Source organism: Taudactylus pleione, unplaced genomic scaffold, assembly GCF_031769625.1.
Source record: "Taudactylus pleione unplaced genomic scaffold, aTauple2 ptg000333l, whole genome shotgun sequence".
In the NCBI taxonomy this organism is placed as follows: domain Eukaryota; kingdom Metazoa; phylum Chordata; class Amphibia; order Anura; family Myobatrachidae; genus Taudactylus; species Taudactylus pleione.
Genome location: NW_028284734.1, coordinates 9,201,595 through 9,228,638, shown reverse-complemented (window position 1 = coordinate 9,228,638; position 27,044 = coordinate 9,201,595). Strand labels below are relative to the sequence as shown.

General features: G+C 46.6%; 1 protein-coding gene across 5 annotated transcripts in view; it reads left to right on the top strand.

Moving 5' to 3' along the window:
- The window catches only part of GTF2H2C (GTF2H2 family member C), a 92,271-nt gene that overhangs the window by 49,594 nt on the left and 15,633 nt on the right, over positions 1-27,044 (top strand). For 2 of the 5 annotated variants that reach the window (XM_088443706.1, XM_088443702.1), the window contains exon 16: positions 764-1,485. In XM_088443706.1, the coding sequence (XP_088299832.1) occupies positions 764-883 (120 nt within the window). In that variant the 3' untranslated portion in view covers positions 884-1,485. Of the gene's footprint in view, positions 1-763; positions 1,486-7,968; positions 7,992-8,013; positions 8,169-27,044 lie in introns of those variants that run through there. The other 3 variants (XM_088443703.1, XM_088443705.1, XR_015869498.1) reach the window with 3 other exon arrangements.

Genomic DNA, 27,044 nt, shown 5'->3' with positions numbered 1-27,044 from the left:
TACCAGATTTTCATTCCAACCAGCCAGATTGGACAGATATCTGACAGAAAATTGTATAGTGGATGCCCAGCTTTACTGATACATTCTCTGTCATACAGGGCCCCAAAGAAATTGGCCCAAAACATAAATTCCTTATTTGAGTAGGTAGCCCTCTATGTCTCTATGATCAGGCCACCTAAACGTGCCTGTATGATCAGATCCAACACCGTATTCTGTTTGCTACGCCAAATCAGGCTAATGAATGTAAAGAAAATTAAAACTGGAGCGCAAAAGGGGTGTGACCATATTGTGCAACCAAAAGACGTTGCTCCACTGTACTCACCCTTGACATTTTCATAGCTATTACAGTTCCCTCTAGCTGTAAACTTTATTAAAAACATGGATTGTTAGTTACACATATTATACTATATTTTAAGCTGACCAACTCATGCTAAAGTCTTCTCGTTCTGGCCGGTGAGTGCAGAAGATCATTGTCTTTTTGTTTACTACAAACCAGACCTGCGACATGGGTTCCATATTTATTATGAGATTTCTCCAGGAACACCTACATCACACAGTTTAGGGTTCTCGTAGAAGGGACCTGGGCATTTTGGAGGAAAAAGTTTAGTACTAGGCAAGGGGGTGCAGGTATTTGAAATAGATTATGAAAATCTACACTTTTACATTTTTGTTTCGGTCAAATTACTTCTGAAATATTATTTACTAGTTCTCTTCCAATAGTAGTTTACTACTATGACTAAAATTGTGTTCATTTCTGTTTTAGGTTTACATTTGCCTAGTTTGTCAGGGTGTATTCTGTGTGGAGTGTGATATGTTTATTCACGATTCTCTACACTGCTGCCCTGGATGTATTCATGCACAGCCGAACCCTTCTGTAGTATGACGACGTTTCTCCAGTGCCAGGGAGGTGAGAAGCGATGTGTGGTGTCTGCCAAGGAAGACCACAGAACGTGATCAGAAATGGGCACTATTTGCATAGTTTGATTGTCCATTTGCATTCCAGAAAAGAACAAAGCATTTTATGTATAAGCTACCCTTCCTAGCATACTTAGAAAATATTTAAATTGTACATATGGTAATAATTTGTAAGGATTTTCCAAAATGTGTATTCTCCTAAATATAAGCAGCAGTTTTGACCTTTTTTATTGACTCTTGCAATTAGAGATTTATTGATTGTGAATTGATGGCTGCAGGGACTTATGTGACTGATATATGGATCAAATGTTTGAGAACCATAATAATTTGCTACATTTTGTACATTTCAAATGTGTTTTGAATACTGAGTATGATTAAATATGTAAGGATATGCAGAACTTTCCAAAAGCTCAGCAGTGTTGGACTCCTGTAAGTAGGTATATGATATGATGTTCTATATGTAAATATATTACCCTGTGGGTGCCTTATTTCAGCATAGTACTATAAACAATATTGTATTCTAGATACAATATCTTTGAGCATTTTGTATAAATGCAGTTTTTCACTTGGTTTCATTTGTATACTTTTTTTTTTATACATTAAAATACAAAGTGTCATCATCAGATTTAAAATGAGCATATTTCTACTTCAGGGTCCATAGGGTATCCACAGGATACCTTGGGGTATAGGTGTGACGTCAGTCATCGGGCACCATAGAGTTAAGCTTTCAGCCTCCCAGGATGCACTAGGGTCTCCCTCTTATACCCCGCCCCCGAGCCAAGGCACCTCAGTTTCGTTTGGTGCCCGGCCGGAGTCGGGTGCACCTGTTGGAGTGGGGGCTAGAAGAGCCCCTGAAGCTTTTCTTCATGCAGCTGTGGCTGCACATCTGGATGTACAGCATGGACAGTCAGTCCTGACGTCCATGCTGTCTTCCCTACACCCCCGCCGGTACCGATCCGGGGATGCTGGTGAGCATCTGGGGTCACAGCTAGCGGTGACCCCAGATGTTCCGGACCATGGCCAGATTCAAGGGGGACAGCAAGGTAAGCAGCGGGGTCCCGCGGTGGGTCCCCGCTGTTACATGGTCCAGAGTCCCCAGGCAGGGGGCTCCCTGGGGCTGGCTGCAGCGTGGAGCCAGGTATGTAACCTGCGCTTCCACTACCCCCCTGGGACAGCGGACCGCAGCAGAGCGGTAGTGCTGTGGCGTCCCGTGGGTTAAATGCATGCCAGGGGAGCGCGCCTTCCCTGTCTCACAGCCGGCGCCTCCCCCGCTGCACACAGCCCTCTCTGCACACTGCCGACTGGTCCTGTAGCAGCGCTCCTCCCCCAGGCCAGCCTCCTCTCTGCTCCTCGGCGGCCATCTTTCCTGAACGCATGGTGAACGCTGCTGGAAGCACTGGACGGAAGCATCGTGGTCTGGGTCCCCCCGCATACCTCTCCTCCGCTGTGGCAGGTCTGTGTATGTAGCGCTGTGTCCTACCAGACCCTGTGTCTGCGTAGTTGAGTGATCAGCGCTGTTAGTGCAGGAATTGATTTTTCTTTGCATTGTATGTGACTGTGCTAGCGCTGCTGCCTGTAACTTTTCTTCTAAACTGTCAGCTTTATTACTGTCCCTGTCCTTTCTGCTAAGCCCTTTCGGTGCGGTGCGGTGCTGCAGGGTGGTCTCTCGCCTATTTAATATATAATTGGTGAGAGGGGTCACATACTTGGTGCCATCATGTCTGAAAGTGATTTTCCTCTCCGGCTACAGTGTACTACGTGTAAAGTACCGTTAGCGGAGGGGGAGGGCCTCTGCCGGCAGTGTTTGTCAATGACGCGGCCTATTACGGTTACAGCACCGGTACAGGAGCCGCCCTGGGCTTGTTTCGCTCAGGCGCTTACGACCTTAATGGGCCAGTTAGCTCCGCAGCCCGCGTTTACGCAGATGGGTTTGTCCCAGCAATCAGTGGTGTCGTCACCCATGCAGGGTTTCCCACGACAATTGGTGGTACCCCACAGTCTCCCTATTTCCCCGCTCCCGGTTTCTTAGGAGCCGGCGTGGGTTAACTCCCTGACGAGTTCTGTACAGCACTTGTCGGATGTGTTGCAAGGGGAGTCTGTGATGCGGCCACATAAACGGCCGGTGGCGTCTCTGTCGGCTCCTTATGAGGATGACGAAGGGACGTCTGATGATGGGGAGATTCTGGATCCTTACGATCAGGAACCTCTCCATACTAAGGACGCTGACGCTAAGTCCAAGGTATATATTCCTGGACTTATTCGGGCAGTCCGCACAGCCTTGGTGATTGAGGACGAAGTTCCCCCAGCGGCTAAATCCAAGTATGCCTTTTTTTTTTAAAGATGTGAAGGGCGATGCCACAGTCTCTCCTCTTTCGGGTCAGTTAGTGGACCATTTAGAGGAGGCGTGGAAACAGCCTGGCAAACGTTGCCAGCCGCAAAGGCGCCTGGCGGTGGCTTATCCGTTCGCGGATAATTATTTTGCAAAGTGGGAATCCCCTCCACAGGTGGATTCTCACGTGACCCGTCTTGTCCGTAGTGCCACATTGCCGATGCCATCCATGTCCTCCCTTAAGGATGCTACGGACCGCAAGGTGGAGATCTGCCTGAAGTCCGCTTATTCCCTTGCGGGGGGGGCAGCACGGCCGGCTATGGCCATTTGCTGGGTTGCCAGAGCGATGGAGCGCTGGGCGGATTCATTAGAGGCGTCTTTTGATTCCGACTGTCCGGCCGATCAGGCGGAGTTGATTGGTAATCTCCGTGATTCGGCCACTTATATCAACGAGGCGGCCTTAGACATTAGTACCCTGGTGTCTCGAATTTCTTCAGCAGCGGTGGCTGCTCGTCGCACCTTGTGGTTGCGATCCTGGAAGGCGGACGCTGATTCCAAAAAGGGTTTGGAGGCGTTGCCATTTACCGGAGGAGTTCTCTTCGGTCCGGATCTGGACAAGATTGTGGCCACGCTGGCGGCAGCCAAATCGGCATGTCTCCCGTCGGCCGCTGCTCCTTCTGGTTCTGGACCGTCGTCCTTTCGGTCTTATAGGGCCCAGGGCAGGCCCAAACCACAGTCTTTTCTTCGACAGGCTGGTCCTAAGAAATCGGCCAAGCCCCGGAAGCAGGCATGGAGTACCAGACGTCCGGCCCCTAAGCCAGATGACAAGCCTGCGGCCTGACGGTCCGGGCCTCCCTTTGGGGGATCCCAAAGTGGGAGGCCGCCTGCTGCAGTTCGCCCGGTGTTGGTCGGTTACAACGACAGACACTTGGGTTCTCGAGGTGGTCTCTCAAGGGTACGCCCTCTCTTTCCGGCACAGACCCCCGGCTCGATTCTTCACCACGGGTCTACCATCAGACCGGAACAAGGCCACGGAGCTGCGGAAGCTCTTGCACACTATGCTCCAGGCTGGAGTTATAGTGCCTGTTCCATTCTCCCAGAGGGGCCAGGGTTTCTATTCAAATATTTTTTTGGTGCAGAAACCCAATGGGTCGTATCGTCCGATTCTAAACCTCAAAGCTCTGAACAAGTCTTTGCGGGTGCCGAAGTTTCGGATGGAGACCCTACGGTCCATCATTCTGGCGCTGGAACCTGGGGACTACATGGTGTCATTGGACATACAGGACGCTTACCTGCATGTCCCTATTCTTTCGCGCCATCAACAGTTCCTCAGGTTTGCAATCCGCAGCAACCACTTCCAGTTTCGGGCGTTACCTTTTGGCCTGACGACAGCACCACGTGTGTTCACCAAGGTGATGGCGGTCATGGCGGCTTCTCTGCGGCTGCAGGGAGTCCGTATGTTGCCGTACTTGGACGACCTTTTATTAGTGGCAGGATCTCCCGAGCTCCTCCTACGCCACTTGGACCTGACCATTGCACTACTGCAACGGCACGGCTGGTTAATCAACTGGCAGAAGTCCACTCTAATCCCGTCTCGGCGGATTCTGCACCTCGGAGCCTTATTGGACTCAGGACAGCAAAGGATCTAAGTGACGGGGGAAAAGATCTCTGCTTTACAGTCGAGGGTGCGCAGTTCTCTGCGCAGCCGCCGGGTGTCTCTACACTCGGCGATGAGGTTACTGGGCTCCATGGTGTCTGTGTTCGACATGGTGGAATATGCCCAGTTTCACTCCAGACCTCTGCAGCACCTGATCCTGTCCAAGTGGAACGGGCTGCCTCAGTCTCTGAAGTCCCAGACGATTGTGCTCACCCCGGAGGTTCGCCTGTCCCTTGCCTGGTGGTTACAGACGACCCATCTCAGCAAGGGACGTCTGTTCTGGGTTCCAAATTGGGTCCTGTTGACAACGGACGCCAGTCTTCGGGGCTGGGGAGCAGTTTCGGGTCCACACTTGTTACAGGGCAGGTGGACGCCGACAGAAGCGGAGCTTCCAATCTTTGAACTCCGTGCTGTCTTCAATGCTCTCCGGCAGGCACATCGGGTTCTCCTGGGTCGTCCGGTACAGGTCCAGTCGGACAATGCTACCACCGTGGCCTACATAAGCAGGCAAGGAGGAACCCGAAGTCGGGCGGCTCTCGTGGAGGTCTCTCGGATCCTGGTATGGGCGGAGCGCAATCTTCCAGCCATATCAGCGGTCTTCATCCCGGGAGTGCTAAATTGGGAGGCGGACTTTCTAAGTCGCCAGGACGTTCATCCGGGGGAATGGTTCCTGCACCCGGACGTTTTTCAACTGCTGGTGGACAGATGGGGTCTTCCAGAGATCGACCTCATGGCGTCCCGGCACAACAACAAGTTGCCGGTGTACGGGTCTCGCACAAGAGACGAAGGGGCGTCTCTGGTGGATGCTCTGTCCGTCCGGTGGACGTTCCGGTTTGCATACCTGTTTCCCCCGATTTCCCTTCCACGGGTAATCCGGAAATTCAAACAGGAAGGAGGGACGCTCCTGTTGATAGCTCCCGCGTGGCCCAGACGGCACTGGTTCTCAGACCTTCAAGGTCTGTCCGTGGACAGTCCTCTGCGGTTGCCGCTACGACCGGACCTTCTGTCACAGGGTCCCTGTCTTCACCCGGACCTGACTCGGCTGTCTTTGACGGCGTGGCTGTTGAGACAGCCATGCTGAGGTCCAGGGGGTTTTCCAGCTCTGTGGTGCGTACCATGTTACGAGCTCGGAAACCGTCTTCCGCGAGGATATACCATCGCGTGTGGCATACGTTCTTCCAGTGGTGTCGACCGAGAGGTTATGCACCGCGGGAATTTCGTCTGTCTCGGATACTCGCCTTCCTACAAGAGGGACTAGATCATGGGCTTCGCCTTGCTTCTTTGAAGGTACAGGTTTCGGCCCTGTCTGTCTGGTTTCACCGTAGGATTGCTACAATCCCGGATGTGCGCACCTTTATGCAAGCTGTTCTCCGCATTCAGCCGCCCTTTGTTCCACCTGTGGCGCCTTGGGATTTGGCTGTGGTCCTGAGGGCTCTCCAGGGACCGCCGTTTGAACCACTGGGCTCAGTGGATCTTAAATGGCTAACAGCTAAGACTGATTTCCTTCTGGCCATAGCTTCAGCCAGACGTGTTTCTGATTTAGGGGCTCTCTCTTGTAGACCCCCTTTCTTGATTTTTCATGGGAACAGGGCAGTGCTCCGCACTCGACCTGAATTTCTTCCCAAAGTTGTTTCCCAGTTTCATGTTAACGAGGAAATAGTTGTTCCGGCCTTTAACTCACCTGGTCTTTCAGTGGGTGAGGCCACTTTGGATGTTGTGCGGGCCTTAAGGACTTATGTTGACCGCACTTCTTCCTTTAGGAAGTCGGACGCCTTGTTTGTCCTCTATGGCTTCCGTAAAAAGGGTTGGCCTGCTTCAAAGCAAACTTTGGCAGCCTGGATCCGTATGGCTATTTCTGAAGCTTATCTTCATGAAGGCCTGCCGGTTCCTCCTTCTGTGAAGGCTCATTCCACTAGGTCTGTGGGTCCATCGTGGGCAGCTCGACGTGGTGCCTATGCAGTCCAGATCTGCAAGACAGCTACCTGGTCTTCTGTCCATACCTTCGTGCGGTATTACAGGTTTGACACCTTCGCCTCTCAGGATGCTTCCTTCGGGCGGCGGATTCTCCTTTCAGCACAGGAGCGTCCCCACCCTTAAAGGATACTGCTTTGGGACATCCCCAAGGTATCCTGTGGATACCCTATGGACCCTGAAGTAGAAAATATGAGATATGGTAAGAACTTACCTTTGTTATCTCTATTTCTACGAAGTCCATAGGGTTCCACAGGACTCCCGCCCTGTCGCACCTGTGCTGCAGATGGGCTTTGCTCTGGTCACCGTTTTTTCCCGTCTCCCTCTGGTGAGAATGTGATTCTTGTATGTGTCCAGATCTTTTTTTCTCTCCCTTCTCCTCCTCCGGCCTATGGCTTGGTAACTAACTGAAGTGCATTGGCTCGGGTGCGGGGTATAGGAGGGGTACCCTAGTGCATCCTGGGAGGCTGAAAGCTTAACTCTATGGTGCCCGATGACTGACGTCACACCTATACCCCAAGGTATCCTTTGGAACCCTATGGACTTCGTAGAAATAGAGATAACAAAGGTAAGTTCTTACCATATCTCGTATTGTTATTGATCTAGCAGTGAAATTAATCGTGTTAACATTGCTTTTGGTGGTATTTCTACCCTGTTTACATGCTAATGAACCATTACCTCCTCAACTATGGCACATCTGCTCCATATCAGTTTGCGGTTACCCACCCAGCAGAGTCAGAAAAATTAGTACAGTAGAACAGAGACTAAGCATTGCTGGGTGACTCCCTACCGCCTCGGAGAAAGGGACTTAATAGTAAATAAATAAAATTCCTTTTCTTCTTCCTCCACTAGGGGACACAGGAATCACTATGGGTATAGCCTGGAGACGAGAGTCTGGGCACCAAACAGTTGCCAATTTTTTTTTCCCAGCAGCCCAGGCTCCCGCTCCTCTATACCCCATAATAGAGAGGGCCCCACAAATGATCTACATTAACGATAAATAATAAAAGTAGTTAATTCTAAAAGTAAAGGACAGTACTTTAGCCTTCTCTCGTAAGTCACTTGTATGAAAAAGTGCTGTTTGCTTACCAATAAGGGCTAATTCATCTGGCTTGACATGCTCTTCTTTCTTCTTCTTTAGGGCTAATTCATCTGGCTTGACATGTTCTTCTTTCCGTTTGTGTGATAATTAGGGATGTGCGCCGGACCAATTTTGCCGGATGTGGATTTGGTTCTAATTCGTCGTCCGGCTTTGGATTTGGATTTGCCAAACTGCGGTGACTGGCTTTGGATTTGGATTTGGATTTTTTTTACAAAAATTGACAAAAAAAGCTAAAATCACATAAATTGGTCTTTTTTTTCTTCCTAGAGTATTATTAACCTCAATAACATTAATTTCCAGTCAATTTAGACCATATCACAGCTTATAATATTGTTTTCAACATTATTGGCCAAAGGTTGCAGTGAGCTGACTGGTTACTAAGCGACAAAGCAGCGGCACAATGACACAGACACCACAGTATAAAGCACATCTATGACACATTGCCACACAGCAGTGGCAGAAATGAAAAGTAGTGCACCCACCCAGTGGGTACGGCCAGCAGAGTCACAGTACTTGTTTACATAGTGGGCTACGGCCCAAAGAGTCACAGTGCACAATCTTATTCACATTACACCGCACATAGGGCCTGATTCACATTACACCATAAAGTAGTGTCTCTTATTTATGTTACGACACACAGTAGTGCCCCTTTTACACAATGCCCACAGTAGTGCCCCTTTTACACAATGCCCACAGTAGCGGTGTCCCTTACACAATGCCCCCAGCAGTGGTGCCCCCTATGCAGTCCCCTTAGTAGTAGGGTCCCCTATACAGTGCCCCCAGTAGTATGCCCCCCATTAGCAGGCCCCCCCAGTAGTATGCCCCCCATTAGCATGCCACCCAGTAGTATGCCCCCCATTAGCAGGCCCCCCCAGTAGTATGCCCCCCATTAGCAGCCCCCCCAGTAGTATGGCCCCCCCAGTAGTAGGCTGCCCCAGTAGCAGGCCCCCCTCAATAGTAGGCTGCCCCAGTAGTAGCCCCCCTGTAGTATGGCCCCCCCAGTAGTAGTAAGCCCCCCAGTAGTATGCCCCCACAGTAGTATGGCCCCCCCAGTAGCAGGCCCCTCAGTAGTGCGGACCCCCCCCAGTAGTATAGCCCCCCCCCCCCCAGTAGCAGGCCCCTCAGTAGTATGGACGCCCAGTAGCAGACCCCCCCAGTTGTATAGCCCCCCCCAGTAGTATTGCCCCCCCAGTAGCAGACCCCCCCAGTAGCGCCCCCGGCCCTTGCACAACTTTCACAAGTTAAAAAAAAAAACTTACCTGATTCCTGATGCCCCGCTCCCGCGCCGTCCGCTCTGCTGAGCCTGTCACACACTGCGGAGGGAGCCGGAAGACGGAGCTCATGTGTGAGCTCCAGCCGGCTCCCTCCGTGCAGCAGCCAATGAGAGTCTGTGTGACTCTCATTGGCTGCTGTAACAAACACACAGCTGCCGCTGGCGGCTGTGTGTTTGTATCTGTGTAGGGCAGAGTCTGCCCTACACAATAGGAGACCTGATGTCAGATTCTCTAGTGAGAATCCGACATCAGGCGGCCGCCGTTCGGTCCCGAACGGGGATCCGAGTCAGGCGGTGAACACCCGAACAGGGTTCGGGTGGACTCGGATCCCCAATGTTCGGAGCGGTTCGGATTCCACAGAATCCGAACCGCTCATCTCTAGTGATAATCCATAGGATAAAAGATGATAAACCATGTTAGATGATGACCACTTGCTTTTTGCAGGGCTGTAAGGCAAACTACAGACCAGGGGCTTGTTCTTAAATAACCAATCAAGAGCGGCTGTGCACAAATTGGTTATAGAATGAAAAAGCGGCTTTGAAGGTTTTTTATTCTTTTTTGTATATAGACATCATGTGGTGTCTCAATGAATTTTATTGTATCAGTGAGGTTCATAAAATGTGTTAATGAACCTCACTGATATAATATCAGCACAGATTTTTGCTCTAAGGGTCAAGCACCTACAATATATAATATATAAAGCCTTGTCTGCAGTTCCATCCCTCTCCTAATTGTATCACAGTTATAGTAACATGCTCTTGCTGAACTTGGTAGACACTTGCACTCCACTCCTCTCCAGGCTGTAAGTTCTTACTAGCAAGATCCACTCTGCCTAATGTCTGAACGTCATTTGTCAACCTCCTATGGATTTGTTTTCTTTTATTTGCATTAATTGTGCCTGTACGGCACTACATAATTCAGGGGCACCTTACAAATAAACATGAACTTATACTTTTTTGGTGCATATGCAAAAAAAAACCGTTAAAAAAATAGTGACTTGCTTCACATCAACCGTTACGCACGTAGCAGCACAAGATGGTCTAGTTTTGTTCAAGCTGTGCATGCATTCTGCAGGGATTTCAAAGCCATGCTGACTACTTGTGAAGAAATCAGCAGTAGCAAAGTATTCCTTCCAGAAACACTGGTTCTGTACTGCCAATTAAGACATATTTTTAAAGGTACTGTTGTGATAATGATGTGCACCAACTTATTCATTTCTATTGATGGTATTCCAGTAGGGGGTGGGTTAACAATTAATCCTATCGTCTCCTCCTTTCTAGCCTGACTCCTCCCAATCTGTTTTTATCACATATGTATGTTTAAAATAACAGATGGATAGTATATATATGTTATATTTTAAATTATTTGGTCCGTTTGTTTGTCTGTCTGGTTATGCATTCATACACCACAGCACCGATTGGGCTTAAACCAACGCAAAGTGGTCTAGTTGGTTCCGAACCCGGTTTACCGGTGTTTTGGGTCCCGGTAAGACCTCTCGTTAGTGTACGCTGGACAGAACTTTAACCCAGGGAGCCTGTTCTGAGCCTTCCACTGGATGTATATGAATGAAAACTTCACAGAGTGGTAACGTTGGATCCCAGAAGACATATTAGGGAATTGAGGTCCCACTCGGACCTCCCGTTGGTGTATGCTGGGCAAAACTTTGACCTGAGGACCCTGTTTTGGGCCTTCCACTGGATGGATTTGGACGAAAACTTCACAGAGAGGTGGCAATTGTTCTAGGATGCATAATGAAGTGGTTGGGGTCCCGGTCGACCTCACGACGGCAGAACTTTGATCCAGGGAGCCTATTCAGACCCGGGGAGCCTGTTCTGAGCCTTCCACTGGATAGGTTTGGATGAAAACTTCACAGAGTGGTAACATTGCATCCCAAGTGGGTTGAGATTCCGATCGGACCTCACGTTGGTACCATGGGCAGAACTAAGAATCAGGGAAGGCTGATGCAGGCTTATGAGCAACTTACAATCAATAAAATCCTCCCAGCAGGGAGGAGAGAGTGATCGCAGCAGGAACATAATCTGTGCTACTGGGGGCAATCGCCCCCTTCTGGATTCACCACTGATTCAGTGATTGTACAAATATGCCAGGGATCCCGAACTGCCTCTGCTGTCTCAATATGCTGGGGGAACTTCCACGATCGTCATAGTACAGGGTATGGCTTAACCTGTTTCCTCAGAAGCGGCCGCTGAGTATTTTCTAATTTGCATGTTGCTGGCGCGGCCAAACCAGGGCGCCCTCCTCTTTGTGGCGCCCTACTTGGCTGTGTGACCAGCATATTGGTAACACGGGCTCTGGTTAGTAGTAAAATTAAGTCAGTCTATTGAGGGCAGAAATATCAGAAATATCAGAATGATCCAACATCTCAGGAAGTGAACGGTCCATGCTGATGTACTCAAGATTTGCTACAGATTTATACAACTGGGAAGCCTTACATCAACTACGATTACTGGTGTGCCGGTGGTATCTATATTAACCTGTATATCGGAGAGGGACTGGCATATAGCGTGCTAACTTGCGCTATACGTGTGTGTGTGTATATATATATATATATATAATATACACTGCTTCTATCTTGGTTGCAGTGCAATGATTGCATTGTTGTCTATACTAGAGCTTGAATCAACTCATTTGTTTTAACTACAGAGAGAAACAGAGTTCAGGATTATTATGAAGGCAGAAGTGAAACTTCAACTCAAAGTTTTGTCATCAGATTTGTATCCATCAGTTTCCTTGTATTGTCCACTTCCATGAAGTCAGACATGAAATTAAATCAAACTGATCATATGTTATGGAGAAGTAAGTTTGTAAAAGAACTGACACTACAGTATCTTTCCTAGGGGGCAATTCAATTCAACGCAAATTGCATAGCGCCGAGAGCGAGCTCCCGGAGCTATTCAAATCAGTGCGCTGTGTGGTCGGAGAATGCCGGTTCTCGCACCTTAACAAGGGTGTTAAGGCGCGACAACCAGCATTCTCTGACCAGCGTGCGGCTGTTAGTGCTGCGCTAAGCAGAAAAACAGCTGCCCAGGGGGGTGCGAGAAGAAATCCTTAGTCCGCCCAAACAGTGCGTTGAATTGAATCGCTGCGGGTGCTCCCTCCCGTCGCTATTCAACATCGCACTAGATTGATTTCCCCCCCCTAGATTGATACATTGTTAAGTTCTTTTTCAACAAGTTTCAACACATTTCACACATTGCTCAAGGCCATCTCATTGTGGGAGGGGATTTCAATCTTGTTCTTGACCCCAGACACATCATAAAACAACTGCTTTACATAAGCAGTACTGTATGACCTTCATGACTCATACTGTAGTTTTGGTAAATATTCTCAACCAAAGATTACACAAATTCAGCCCCTCGCCAGGCATATTCCCCCATAGATATATATATATATTTTTGTAGATTGCCCAGGTGTGAAAGTGGGGCTGGTAGGGCACTTGCCCTAGGTGATGAAGAGGAGGGGGTGCCAGCAGGGGAGCCAGAGCCATGTGAACTCTGTAAACTGGGCATGGAGGGTGGGCAGTTGGCAGCATATAGTTATCTCCCTTCTGGTGACTCCTCCTCACAGCTTTGGCAGGACCTGCCTGGCCGCTACTTCCTGAACGCTGCTCTGGCTGCAAGACAACCAGGTGAGATCTCCAACAGCTAAGTTAGGGTATAGGTAGGAATGGCTAGAGCTTATAGAATAGGAGGGTAAGGGGGTTAATGCTTTATTGGGAAAAATTTCAATGAATGGGTTTTTGTTTTGATTTTTTAATAGACCGAGGGAGGTAATTAGGGATTAATGTACATGCATGGAATTATTTGATGTTAGAGCTATTTTACTGGGTTGGGTATGAAATCCTGGCCGTCGGGATGATGCTGGTCAGAATATAGACAGCGGCATTCCGACAGCCAGAATCCCGACACCCATCGGAAGTAACGTTGTTTAGTTTTTTAACCCCTACCCTAACCCACCCGAACCTCCCCCCCCTTGTGCCTAAACCTAACCTCCCCGCATCCTAAACCTAACACTCCCTACCCGGTGCCTAACCCTGCTACCTAACCCTCGCACCCCGATACTTAGCTTTGGGATGCCGGCAGTTGGGATACTGGTGCCGGGATCTTGACCTGTAGGGATTTCGGCTCCGGTATTCAGACCGTCGGCATCTTGCCCGCCGGGATGCCGACTACATCCCATCTAACCATGTGGATTATGAAGGTAATTATTATAAGGATGTACTTAGTAGTTTTTGAGGAAGGGCTGATTATTGATAAAGGAATGATATTGTAAGGCGGTCAAAAATACTCTGTATTATATGGGAGCCACTGGACTGGTGCTCTCTGCACTATTAAAAGGAGCATACATTATAATATAGACACCCCAGAACTACAGAATAAACGCAGCAGGCATTGGCACCTTAATGTAATGGGTTTTACGTTAACGATACACCTGTCACCACTGTGAGCTCATCCTATTTCCAGCATTACCTCCATTAGCCGAATCTCCACCCGCTGCATCAAACCTTCCGTATCTGTGAGAGACTGAGTGTTGCCTCCTACCAGGCATCAACACACTGCCGCAGGTTACCCAGACAACGCCCGGCTTCACGTGCTTGGACCGAGCACTGCGAGACTGGTAACGACATGGCTAGCGGATCCCACCACTGAGCCCGCAGTGTGGGGAGTCTGCTCCATGCCACTGCCCTGCAGCACAGATAACAGCCGGGCTGGCCCCTCACATTGCGGAGAACCATGAGCCGGGACCCAGTGGAACTTATCATTTGCTCCCACAACTAAGGCTCATCATATTTGGAGCATGCTGGTGAGTGATTAATCACACTAATATATGTCACAACAGTGAGACATTGCTGTCTTTATTCATTGTGGGAGACCACAGCCACCTAACTAACAGGAATTGACTTGGAGATCATTACAGATTCTACTAGCTTATTCTATTCATTACAAAGTGAGACTTTTCTGTGGAACTTGATTCACTTTGACTGATACATATGTTACACCTTTGCTGGAAATACAACAATATTTTTTTCCCCACATATGGGATGTGAAACATTAATGACATAATTATCTACCTTAAATGGTAGCTGACATATAGTACTGTGTGGACCGAACAAATCAACAATTTTCTACCTTTTTTTTTTGTTCTAATATTTCTTATATTGATTGATATCAATTGGTCACTTTTTTGTTATTTGTTGCATTTTTATCATATCATATTTTACATGTGTATTTTCATTGGCCAATGATGTCTGTTATATACTGCATTTTATCTTTTATGGTGCATACACACGGTCAGATTTTTCCTTCAGATATGAACGATAACTATTTAAAAATCGTTCAGTCGTTCATATCTGAAGGAAAATCTGACATATCTGACATGCCTGAACGATGGACGATCAACGATGTGCGTTCCCGTTTGTCAGATAACGATATCTGACATCTGATGGGTTTGCAGTCAGACTTGGACGATTCCATTCATTTTAATGCAGTCAAAAATCGTTCAATCATTCAAATCGTTCAAAACTTTGGTAAAATCGTTCAGTCGTTCAGTCGTTCATCTGACAAGTCTGACAAGTCTGACAAATCTGACCGTGTGTATGCACCATAACATTGTATTAAATTGATCTAATTGTGACTGACATAGTTGCTCTTTTTCTATTTTTATTAAAATTTTTATTTTATTTTATTTCATTTTTTATCATTCGCTATTTATTATTTAACATTCTCTGTTATATATTTGTAAGATTTCAGGTGTTTCACAGCGCTGTTATTCTCTCTCCTGTTTGTTTTTTTCTATGGTTAGCAACCTCTAAACACCTGCAGTAATAACACCAATTGATGTGTGTGTTTATATTTAAGGATTGTTCTTTGCAGCGTCGGTTGCTTTTATTTCCATATTTTAAGGTCAATTACCTGCAAAGGATGTGAGTTTGTTCTCGGTAGAACGAGAGAAGATTCTTTGGATACAAAGACGTTAACCGAGCCACACAAACAAATATCAGTTAAAAAGACATTTAAGAAAAAGAAAAGTATTAATACTTTCTTGTCAGTTCATCTACTCAGAACATAAATGGTTTCCTTCCCAGGAGCCCCTCCAACACCTTGGAGCTGGATCTCGTACATTGAGCAATAGGCTGATTGCATACTGACAGATAGCTTATATAAGAGAAAAACTCCTGCATAATGTCAGGATTCTGCCTGGGATCAGCTGTTACTTACCGCAGCGCTGGCTTCCCCTCATTAGCGAGAGCAGTGAGACGTCAGGTGCAGTGGTAGGTGACTTGCTGTGTATTCTCAACGGGACCCAAATGACTTCCACGCAATCCTCCATATCGGAGTTCCTGCGGCGATGGTCATGGGTGCAGCCATCTTGGCTGAATCACCTAATAGATCCTTATCCAGGGGTAGCTGTGTCAGTTCACAGCTGACTTCCTCATCCAATGGACAGCAACCTGGGGTATAAACAGGACTCCAGGTGAACAGGAAACTGCTGTTCAACTTTGCTGTTCCAGTGATTACTATGCTCTCTGGTGTTTTCCACAAAGAATCTACAGTGTGTTGTTTCAGCCCACACGCTGACCACCAGTGTTACTTATATTAGTTCCCATGCTATTCCCAGCGTGTTACTTTGGCTATCACTCAACTCCAGTGTTTCTTGTAAATTCCTGTGTTGTCTTTTATTGTGCTGCTCAGCTCTCTAACCACCTCCCTGTGGTGTCAGCTTTCGTGCTAATTGCTAGTTAGCTTTCATCTGGACCTCTAGCTATTCCAGTACATTCTCCTGTGTTCAAGTATTCGTTTCAACTCCTGTGTTCAAGTATTAACTTCATCTCTTGTGTTCAGGTATTCATGCTAATATAGTTCCGGTCTTCCTGCTACTCCCAGGTACCTTTCGAGAGGGCCGCGACCTTCTCACTTGGTACAGCGCAACCCATATGAGCTAGTCCTAGCTACTGTGGCGCTAGCTGGAGCGGATTTGTTTACAGATACCCATTGAAACCCCAGGCACTCCAGCTGGGCTGCAACCGGAAGTGGAGCTTTGGACACTGGCAGTATATATAGTTTGTATGTTGCACTGTGTCATGTGAACACCACTTCTTTCACAATTTACCAGTCTTGGAGTGCTGTCCATCTGTGCTTCTCTGTAATTGGGGTGTTCTATCCCCTGGTATATAATAAATAAATATATATATATGTGTGTGTGTGTGTGTGTGTGTGTGTGTGTGTGTGTGTGTGTGTGTGTGTGTGTGTGTGTGTGTGTTATTAGAGAGCATAGTGTTAATGAGAGTTTCAGGAACTGAGTTCCTGCTTGTTCCTGCTGAGAAATAGCACTGGCTAGATAAATGACAGACGCTGGTTAGTTGCTTTTGGCAACTTCTTTTTGTTCTTAGTTGCTTTTTTCTTTTTGCTTCTTAGTTGCTTTTTGCTTCCAATTCTCACTTTCCTTACCACTGGACACCACTCATGTGACCCTGACACCACTCATGTGACATCGTCCTGACTTCTGCAGCGGCTGCTTGGAATTGTAGTCCATGGTTGGCACATACACTGTAGCACGTTGCTTAGTGTCACAAGTAATCCCTTGCATATCGGGATATTACAGAAACAAATGGCTAAAAAAATGGATTTACATGCATGTAATGTATGCCTGGCGGCAGTGCTGTACCTAAGGATTGCAGAGCCCTGGACAGGATTCTGTGGCACTAAACTCACGAGTTTTCTCCACTGCCTAAAATTCCCCCTGCCCATGCTATTTATTTCTGGTGGGTTCCAAAGGCTCCTCTTTACTGTCATCGCTTCAATGTCATGACGTCACATGCACTGCAAAGAAGAGAAACCTTGCTGTCGAGAGCAGAGTCTATATCCCGGTGAAGTCCTTCATGCTGGACACAGGTGCCGCTAGGGCATCAACTATGCCCACCCCTTGACCTTATACGACTTGGCTGGCGGTACACACCACCTGCTATATGGTCCTGCCTTGTGTAAGGAGCATGTGCTGCTAATGCAAATGTGCTGCCAATGTTGAGCTATACACATCTCAAGATGTGTATGGCTCTAATAACGCCAGAAATATGACTGTTAGAATTCATTATGTTAGATGGAGTGCGCTCCTGCAGTCCAAGGTGCCCACAAGGTAAGCTGACTTGGCAGTCACTAGGAACCACCAGAGCTCAGCCAGCCGACAAAACCTCTGACATGCACTAGTGCAAATGTGCAGCATCTCAGTACATCTTTCCTCCGTGGTGTTCCATTCAAATGGAGGCTCCCACCAAACAGCACTATATGACCACTGCTATAATTAGGGGCAATACTGCTTCCACCCACCTGGGCATTTACCTCGATCTTGCCCGGCGCACTACAATGCCCAGCAACATCTCAAGGCTGCTTTTATATGTTTATCGCTATTACATCTATGACATCCCTGTATTCTATAGGGATGGCCATTGACCATCGATGGTTTTGCCATTGATAGCAGAGATCCTCTATCGATGGCACAGAGCAAAACAGTGTTTTTTTTTGTTAGGGACACAGGGCTCTGCCCCCGATATAACCTGCAAAGCCCCACCCCCACTCCCTGATTGGCCACAGCCTGGCAATTATTAAAGCAGGGATGAACATTGGTGGATGAAACTATAGATGATTGTCAGCAGATAGTTTCATAGCATTGAGGCTAACCACAGATTGTACCATCGATGGTGACCATCAATGGCTAACCCACCGATGGCCATTCCTATTATTTTATGCCAAATGTTCTACATGTTTCAATAAAGAACTGGTTAAGCTGTAACACATGTACAATAACCACCATATTTAACACAACATATATTCTGGCCAAGTATATTGCATCCTGGGTCATCAATCTGTCTGGAGGACTATTCTACCCAGCACTTCCCGATGCACTTAACTTTGATAGATCTTCTGCTACCGGCACTCTGATAGTAGGTCATAGGTGCAGAGTGTTGTCACCAATTGCTCTGCCTAATGGGTTTTGGGCCTGGCCAGCGCCAATGAGCTGACAGATACCGCCATCATCCCTGCTCAAACAGCATGTTGGACATCTCTCTATCTACCAGGCTAGTGCAAGTGGGATCTGAAAAAAGGCCATCACTTTGCAAGAATCCAGCTGCCAAAAGTCCAGATACCCCTGGATGATGCTGAGAGCAAGGAAGCCTGCTTCTGCTCGCATCTATCACAGAATTTGGCACTCATTTTTTCTTTGGTACTCCCACAGAAAATATGACCCTAAAGTGTTCAAGGTATCTATGGTCCTGGCTTTTTTGCAAGCAGGATTAGACTTAGGTCTTCGCCTGGCTACCTTGAGAGTCCAAGTTTCAGCTTTGACAGTTTGGTTCCAGCGAAAGTTTGCCACTCTGCCGGATGTTAGAACATTCTTTCAGGGGGTTCTTCGGCTGCAACCTCCATTTCTCCCACCGGTGGCACCATGGGATTTGTCTTTGGTTCTTAGGGTATTGCAGGCGCATCCCTTTGAACCCTTGGATAGCTGATAGCAAAGACACTTTTTGTCCTCGCCATCTCTTCAGCTCACAGTTTCTGACGGCAGAATTGTCATGTCGCTCACCATATCTGATTTTTCATCAAGATAGCGCTGTCTTCTGTACCAAGGCCAGCTACCTCCCAAAAGTGGTTTCCAGTTTTCACATAAATGAGGAAATTGTAGTCCCGGTCTTCAAGTCTTCAGACCTATCTATAGGTGAAGCTTCCTTGGATGTGGTTCGGGCTCTTCACATTTACATGGAACGGACCAGCGCCATCAGGAAATCTGAGTCTCTCTTTGTGTTATAGGGATTTCAGAAGACAGGCTGGCCAGCGAACAAACAGACTTTGGCTCGCTGGCTTCGTATGACAATTTCGCAAGTCTATACTCAGGCTGCTCTCTCTGCCCCTAACAGGGTAACAACAGATTCCACTCGGTCAGTGGGACCGTCGTGGGCAGTAAGACATGGTGCCCGGCTGAACAGCTTTTTAAGGCAGCCACTTGGTCTTCTGTAAATACGTTATCAAATTCTATTCTTTTGATGTGTGTGCCTCCCAGGATGCTTCCTTTGGGCGATGGATTCGCCTCCTCTGCGCAAGAGCGTCCCCACCCGTAAGGGAACTGCTTTAGGATGTCCCCAAGGTAATTCCTGTGGACCCTATGGAACCCGAAGATGAAATACAGAATTCTGGTATAACATACCTTTTGATAATTCTTTTTCTTCGAAGTCCACAGGGCTCCCAACCTGACGCACCTGGCCTCAGTTGGAATCTGTTCTTCAAGCTCTTTTTCACAGATTCCCTCCTAGCATGATTGAGTTTTTCTTGTGCAATTTTTCTTTCTTCTCCACTATCCGTCACTTGCCGCAAGACTTGGTTACAAAGTAAATGCCTGTGGCTGGGGGCGGGCTATATAGGAAGGAGGACCAGTGTATGCTGGGAGCTCCAAAGCTTTGCTGTTTGGTGCATTGGATGCAATCCAACTATATACCCCAAGGTAATTCCTGTGGACCCTATGGACCTCGAAGAAAAAGAATGATCAAACGTATGTTATACCATAATTCTGTATTTTTTTTTTTAATTAAGTGTTTCTTATTGATTTTTCAAAAAAGAAAACAACAACAAATAACAAACATAAAATAAATTAAAAGGATGTAGAAATAGCATATCGTTGATGTCACATTACAATGGGCAAACAGACTAGCATATAACATTTATATATAACAATTGTCTACATATATATAATTATTTATTTTTTTTCCCCTTTCTTCTCTCTGAAACCAATAAGTGATTGTGTAGCATTATTTCCCCCATTGGTACTATTACATAACAGACCTAGATGCAAAATTGGAGACATAGAGTCGGCGATGTGAGGTCTGAGCATGAGCAGAATTAAGCCATTTGGCCCATATGTGCTCAAATTTAGATTCAGCGTTTCTAGCCAAATAGGTATATTTTTCATGTGCTATTGTGGTAGAGACTAATGATAACCAATCATAATACTCCGGCCCTGTGGAGGCCATCCAGGAGCGGGCAATGCAAACTTTGGCCAACATGCAAACATTCAGTACATACTGATGAGTGTGTCTATCAAGCAAATGTTCATCTATAATTCCAAGCGTACATACAATAGGAGTAAGAACTGCCCGCGGAACTCCTGTAGAGGAGATTACCCTGAGTATTTTTTCCCAGAATTACATAATCTGAGGACAATCCCAAAGCAAATGCCAAAAGTTGGCCGATGGGGCACTACATTTAGGGCAATTTGAATCTGAACGTCCACCAAACCTGAACAGATGATCAGGGGTTAAATAAACTTGGTGCAATAGGAATAGCTGGATTTGTTGGAAACAAATTGAGGTGGTAGCTAATCGTGGACATCCCAATGCATCCTGCCATGAATCGTCCTGTATTGCACCCAGATTAACTTCCCATTTAGCTCTGAGAACTGGCAGATCATCATGGTGGTGAGCCTGCATTACAAAGGAGTAGGCATGAGAGACAAAACGACGAGGTCTGCCTATAGACAAGAATTTTTTGACAGGGGAATCTTGAATGTTTGGGGGAGCATCGGGGAATTGGGTCACTAGCGCATGACTAAGTTGCAGGTATCTAAAGAAATGTGGCTGTGGGAGGCCAAATTCAAATTGTAACTGACTAAAGGATTTAAGCACACCTGCAGTATACAGCTGTCCCAAGGAGACCACTCCCCACCTGCCCCAAATCCCCCCTGGTCTGCAACGCCAAAAGTTCAGGCAAAGCTCGAGAGCACCATAATGGAGTAGCCGGATCTAAGCCCTGTGTCTTCAGAAGTTTTGAGACAGAGTCCCATATTCTGACAGCTTGATTAAGTATAGGTAACATAGTGTTACATATATTACCACTAAGTAGTGCCTGCAGAGGAGTACGGCCTGGAGTAACTTGGGAGATCATAACGGCATGTAGGGCCTGAGGGTTGGTGTCATTTATCCAATGCCACAAATGCGCCAGTTGAGATGCAAAATAATACATGCGAAAGTGGGGAAGTGCCAGACCCCCTTGTGTACGAGGCTTACTAAGCACATCCAATTTTATGCGAGCTCGACGATCCGCCCAGACCAGAGAGGAGATCAAACTATTTATTTGATGGAAAAGTTTTTGGGGAAATTAAATCGGAGTGTTATGGAATACATATAACAGTTTAGGTTGTAACACCATTTTAATTAAGTTGACACGCCAAGTGAGTGAGAGCGGAAGTTTACTCCATGTCTTTGCCCAAGCCCGTAAATAGTCCACCTGGAGCACCACATTTAAGGTCACATACAGGGGTATTCAATATGAAACGTTAACTTCACTGTCGAAGTTAACGTTTCATATCGGAGTTTTTACCTGCGTTAAAGTATCGGGCGCGCTCCTGCTTATCCCCGTATTCAATATAAAATTAACGAAAACGGGAAACTCCGAAGTTGGATTTGCGTAAAGTTACGAATTTTTCCTTAAAATAATTGTAAGACCCCCCTAAAGTTGTAAAAACATAATTATTTAATTGAAAGTCGGGGATTTAAATAGCCGCAGCAGGTGTTTTTTTCCCGACATTGAAGAAGTGATGCAGAAGAGCATTTAGGTTATTTTTTTTCGTTTTTTTAAGTGGTCCCATCAAATTTGGGGTACATGAAAATGGGTACTAGCCTATTTTTAAGTCCCTAAAGTAAGTTTTTAAAAATTCTGCATTTGTGCACCTGCCGCTATAAATCTATTCTTCAAAACATCTGCCGCATACATACAGAATAGCCCTGAACCTATTTCCCTATTGTTAAACAATTTTTTTTCCCCTTTTTTTTTTTCACCCCAATTTTTAAATTAATTTTTTGGGGTGTCCCTATTTTTTTAAAAACTTTTTTTGACACAGTCAAAGGTGATCAGCCCACGTGGGAACTGTCAGTTGCCGGAGCCAATCAGCGGGCGCTCTACAGTGAGCGCTGCCGCTGATTGGCTGATGGGACTGCAATGCCCCGTGAAGTCCCCGGCAGCGGCCATTCGGGAGCTATCTGTATGTGTGACAACACACATACAGATAGCTTGTAGCGTGGATCGGGTAACTCGTTTTTTTTGTTTTTTAATCCCATGGATTACTGCGGAGACCAGCGCTGGATGTAGGTGAGTATGAAATCTACCTTACAGGGCCAAATTTGAAGGATCTTTACTGGACAAGGGGACAGAAACTTCTGGTATAGGTAAGTATGTGTGAATGGGTAGGTGTATGTAATAAACTTATACTAGTCACGGTGTGTGTGTTTTGTCTTTATTTTACAGTGAAATTACAGGCATGCTGGCACTTGTAGTTCCACTGTAAAGTACAATAGTGTTACATTATTTGGCCCCCCTATTACCGCCATACCCACCAAGCAAGGGGTATGGGGAAGAGCCCCAGGCTTCAGCGTAAGCCTGTGGTGCTCGGGAGAGGGGGGACCCTTTTTTGGGGGGGTCCCCGACTCCCCCGAGATCACCGGCTTGCGCTGACCGCCTTAGGGTGTAATGCTTTGGACCTGGAGCCCCGGTGATTGGGTCTCCGGGCTGTGGCATTACACCTCGGTCGGTTGGGTCTGGTGCTGGTCTTAAATATAAGGGGTACCCCACGTCGTTTTTGCCCCCTATATTTAAAACCAGCACTAGTCCCTGCAGCCTGGTGCTGGTTTCTAAAATACGGTGGAACCCTACACATCTTGTTCCCCGTAATTTTAGAAACCACCACTGGCTGGCAAGCGTGGGGCCGGTTTGGCTTTTGGGGGGGGACCTTATGTCATTTTTTTTTCTAAATTTTTACACATTTTTTTTACAGGTTAACAAAAACGGGAATTTTCGGGAAATATTCTGGGGACCCCCCTAATGATGTCTAGACATGGGGGATCACTATGGTTACCCCCATTTTTAACTCCTGAAGGAAGTCGGGCTTTCTAATAGCCGCGGCAAGTGCATAAATGCGACTTTGAAGAAAGTGGTGCAAAAGAGCATTTAGAATTTTTTTTGGGGAAAAATAACTATGCCCAGCAAATTTGGGGTACTTGAAAATGGGGGTCAGCATATTTTAAAGTTGCTAAACAGACTTGATAAAATCGTGAAAAACCCACTTGCACAAGGAGCTGCAATGAAAAAACACCTGGGGCATACTTGGGGACCCCCCCAGAGTCAAGTTCGCTATTTTTTAACTTTGTTCCCCAACATTTTTTTTTTTTGGCGCCCAAATTCAAAGTGCTTTTTTTGGGGTGTCCCGATTTTTTTTTTTTTTGACACAGATTGTTTCAAGGGGTAATTCTGAAGGGTGCAGGCTATTTTTTTTAAGCCTGCACCCCTAAACTCCAATTCTGCACTTTTTTTCGACACCTATTCAATGGTGAAAACTTATCCCCGTTTTTTATCTTCGACTTTTCAAAACTGCGATAAGTCTTTGATATTGAATAAGGTGTAAAAGTAAAACCTCCGAAAATGACGTCATAGCTCCGATATTAACGCAAAAACGGACTTATCGCTGCCATATTGAATACCCCTGTTAATCTCGGGGAGCATTAGATATCCAAATACCAAGATATTTAAAGGTATTGACCCACTTCAGCGGGAGTGAAACACTCGGACTCAGAGGGCATGGTCCTGTAAGGGGGAGAATACAAGATTTATCCCAATTTATTGTAAATCCCGAGAAACTACCAAACCGAGTAATGAGATCAAGAACATGAGGCATGGAGCTGGAATAGTCAGAAACAAAGAGCAACATATCATCAGCGTACAACGCCACTTTGTCTGTTCTGGCCCCCAGCTCCAATCCCCTGATACACCTATGTGCCCGAATGAGACAAGCCAAAGGCTCAATTGCTATAGCAAACAGGGCGGGAGAGAAAGGGCATCCCTGTCTTGTTCCACGTGATAAAGGAAAAGAAGAGGAGATAAAGGCCCTGATTCAGAGCCGTTCATTAACAGCAGTACGCTCGTTGCGTTCCGATGTTGAGTAACCGCGCATGCGTCGGTGTAACACTGCGCATGTGCGTACGGCAGATTGCGAGCTTTTTTTGTCTCGTTCGTCAAATAGCGTACAGGAAGTGACATGTCAAATGTGATTGACAGAACAGGGCGTTTTTGGGCGTTGACGGGGGTGGAGATGGAAAAACGCAGGCATGGCGAGGCGTTTTTGGGGCGTACATACATTAGCAGATGCGAACGTCAAATGTGTTCGTACCAACTCATACGTCACTGGATGATCCTCTTTCCCTTTAAAATGCTTGCACAGCTTAGGGTCTGGATTACTCGACCACATTGGCGATGGCCTTCTCCTCCGTCTCGGCACTCCACGATGTTGCATCGATTAATCACGGCTTGTCAGAAAATCAATCAGTGTTGGATTGAAAACCGGCTTGGTATGTGTTTTGAAATCAGTTTTTTTGGTTAGCACAAAACCGTACGCAGGTGGAAATCATAGCTGCTAATGTCAGGATTACACAATCAATTTGCGTACATTTGTGGGGGTTTATTTTTGGGTTAATATTTGGTTTTTGGCCTATTGTAACAATAATGACATCATGTTTGTGTTTTTTTGGGCATTTTGCTTTTGCCTGGTGATTTTGCATCCTTAGGTAAATTTTTAAACGTTCCTTAAAGAGCCCTTTTTTTTTCTCATGTAAAATGTTGGTTGTGCGCGTTTTTGCCTTGTGGGCCAGGATTAAATGTAAACCATTTTTACTATAATGTCAGAATACAAAGTCGTATATTTTTGGCAAATTTATTGCTATAAAAAAATCAATTTCATGCACATTTTTAACACAAACATTTTTTTCAGTGTTAATTCCAAACATTTTAATAATTGTGCAAACATAAAAGTTATGGAAACGTAAAGTTAAAAATTAAAAACAATTCACAAGAAAGGAGAGGGAAGTTTTGGCCAGAAAGGAATATGGGGCAAGCACAGAAGGAGTGTGGGAAAAGTAGCCAGTGCAGTCAACGTTTTTTCCCCCATTTGGCAGGGGGAGGGTGGGCGCCAGACCGGGTCAGGGATGTCATCGGGCTGGCCTATCCAGAGGCAGATGTTGTGGCCTCTGGACTAGGCACAGGGCTAGGCACATTTGGAGGATTGGCTGATGTGGTGCCAGAGGTGGAGGATCCTGATGTTCCGGCAGGAAGGGAGGTCGGCTCCACCATGTGCTGGCGAACGAGCTGCTCCAGGGCATTGGCGATGCGGATGTTGGCCCTGGTATTTTCCACCAGGGCCTGACCAATGGTCACGTTGGCCGCAGCATTTTGCTCCAGGGCCTCAGCCATCCGTACCAGACTGGCGTCCATCCTCTGCAGAATCTCCGTATGGAAATCCGATTTAAAATTGAGTTCTGTGAGGAGGGACACTGCCTGCGAGGGGGATTGCCCTGGACTGGCTTCTGCAGGGTCCTCAGCCGGATGTACTGGTTCCTCCCCTGCAGAGCCTGCAGAATTCTGCGGCCAAGGCTCCCCTCTGGAGCAGACTCATCCGCCTGTGTCTCTGTTGGTAAAATGAGAAAAGAGTCACATTAGAATCTACATATTGGCACATTAACATTTCAGAGTTGGTGACATCACAATATTTACCTTGGACAACATGAGGAGCCGCAAAGTCTGGCATGTCCGTATCCATGTTGGACACGCCAAACACCTCCACAGCCTGCACACACCCCTGTGCCAGCTCTTCTAAATCATTCAACTCCAATGACACAGGGGTGGGACCCCCACCTGTCCCCCTTGCATGCCTAGCCCTGTCAGCCATTTTTTGTTTCCGGCGATATTTGAAGTCTTGCCATCTGTGGGTGATAAAGTAGCCATTATTCATGCATTCTTTCCCCCAGTTTTTTTGGGTGGTCAAGTTTTTTACTTACCGCCGTTTGACATCCCGGGCTAGACGGACAAAATCACCCACCCTATTGACCGCAACGGCTACCTCCTCCAACATTCTCCACTTCTGGCTTGCACTCATATTCCTGTCTGCCTGTGGCAGGATGTCCACACACTTCTGAACCAAAACCTCCATCTCCTTTCTTGTGAATTGTGGCTGCCTTTTCTTTTTGCCAGCTTTGGCCGGAATACTGGGCCCAGCAGCCTCTTCCATGTCATCCTCCTCACCTATTTGTTTAAATGTTGAGAATTGTAAACTTCACAACTTGCACTATATTATGTTTCAAATTAATCATTGTTTCCAAATGCCTGAAATACTTACCGCCAGACTGTTGCCCATTGTTTCCCTGGTCTGTAGCCATGTCTTAGCTCAAAACAAGAAATACACCAGAACTTTTTGTTTGGCTCGTGATGTATTTATACATGCGTCCTTATTTTTCGGCCGCATCATTGTGCGTTCCTATGATCCCTCCTTAATTTGTGCGGGAAACTAAACACTTTATGGCTTGGGGCGTCTCGAGTCGAGGTGGCGTTTGTTGATTGTTGGAGGTTACGTTGGTCGGAGTTGATTGTTGGCGGGTTTTGGAGTTGGCGTTGGTGGGAGTTGTTTTTTTTGGCTAAATTTCTTTAATTTTTTTCCGTTCGCTTTTTTTCTGGTGGTTTTGTTTTTGGCGTTTCTTTATTTGGTAAGTTTTTGGCAGTCTAACTTTTGTTCAATTTGTGTCTCCTTCTTTTCCTGAATTTTGGAACGTTAATTTTTCGTAATTTCATCTTTGTTAGGTTTTTTTTTTGGCTCTGCCCCAACGACCTTTTGATCCGGAAACTTATATATTATCTATTGGTAAGTTTATTTTTCACTTGGTTATTAAATGTTCATGTTTGTATTTTCGCAACTTTG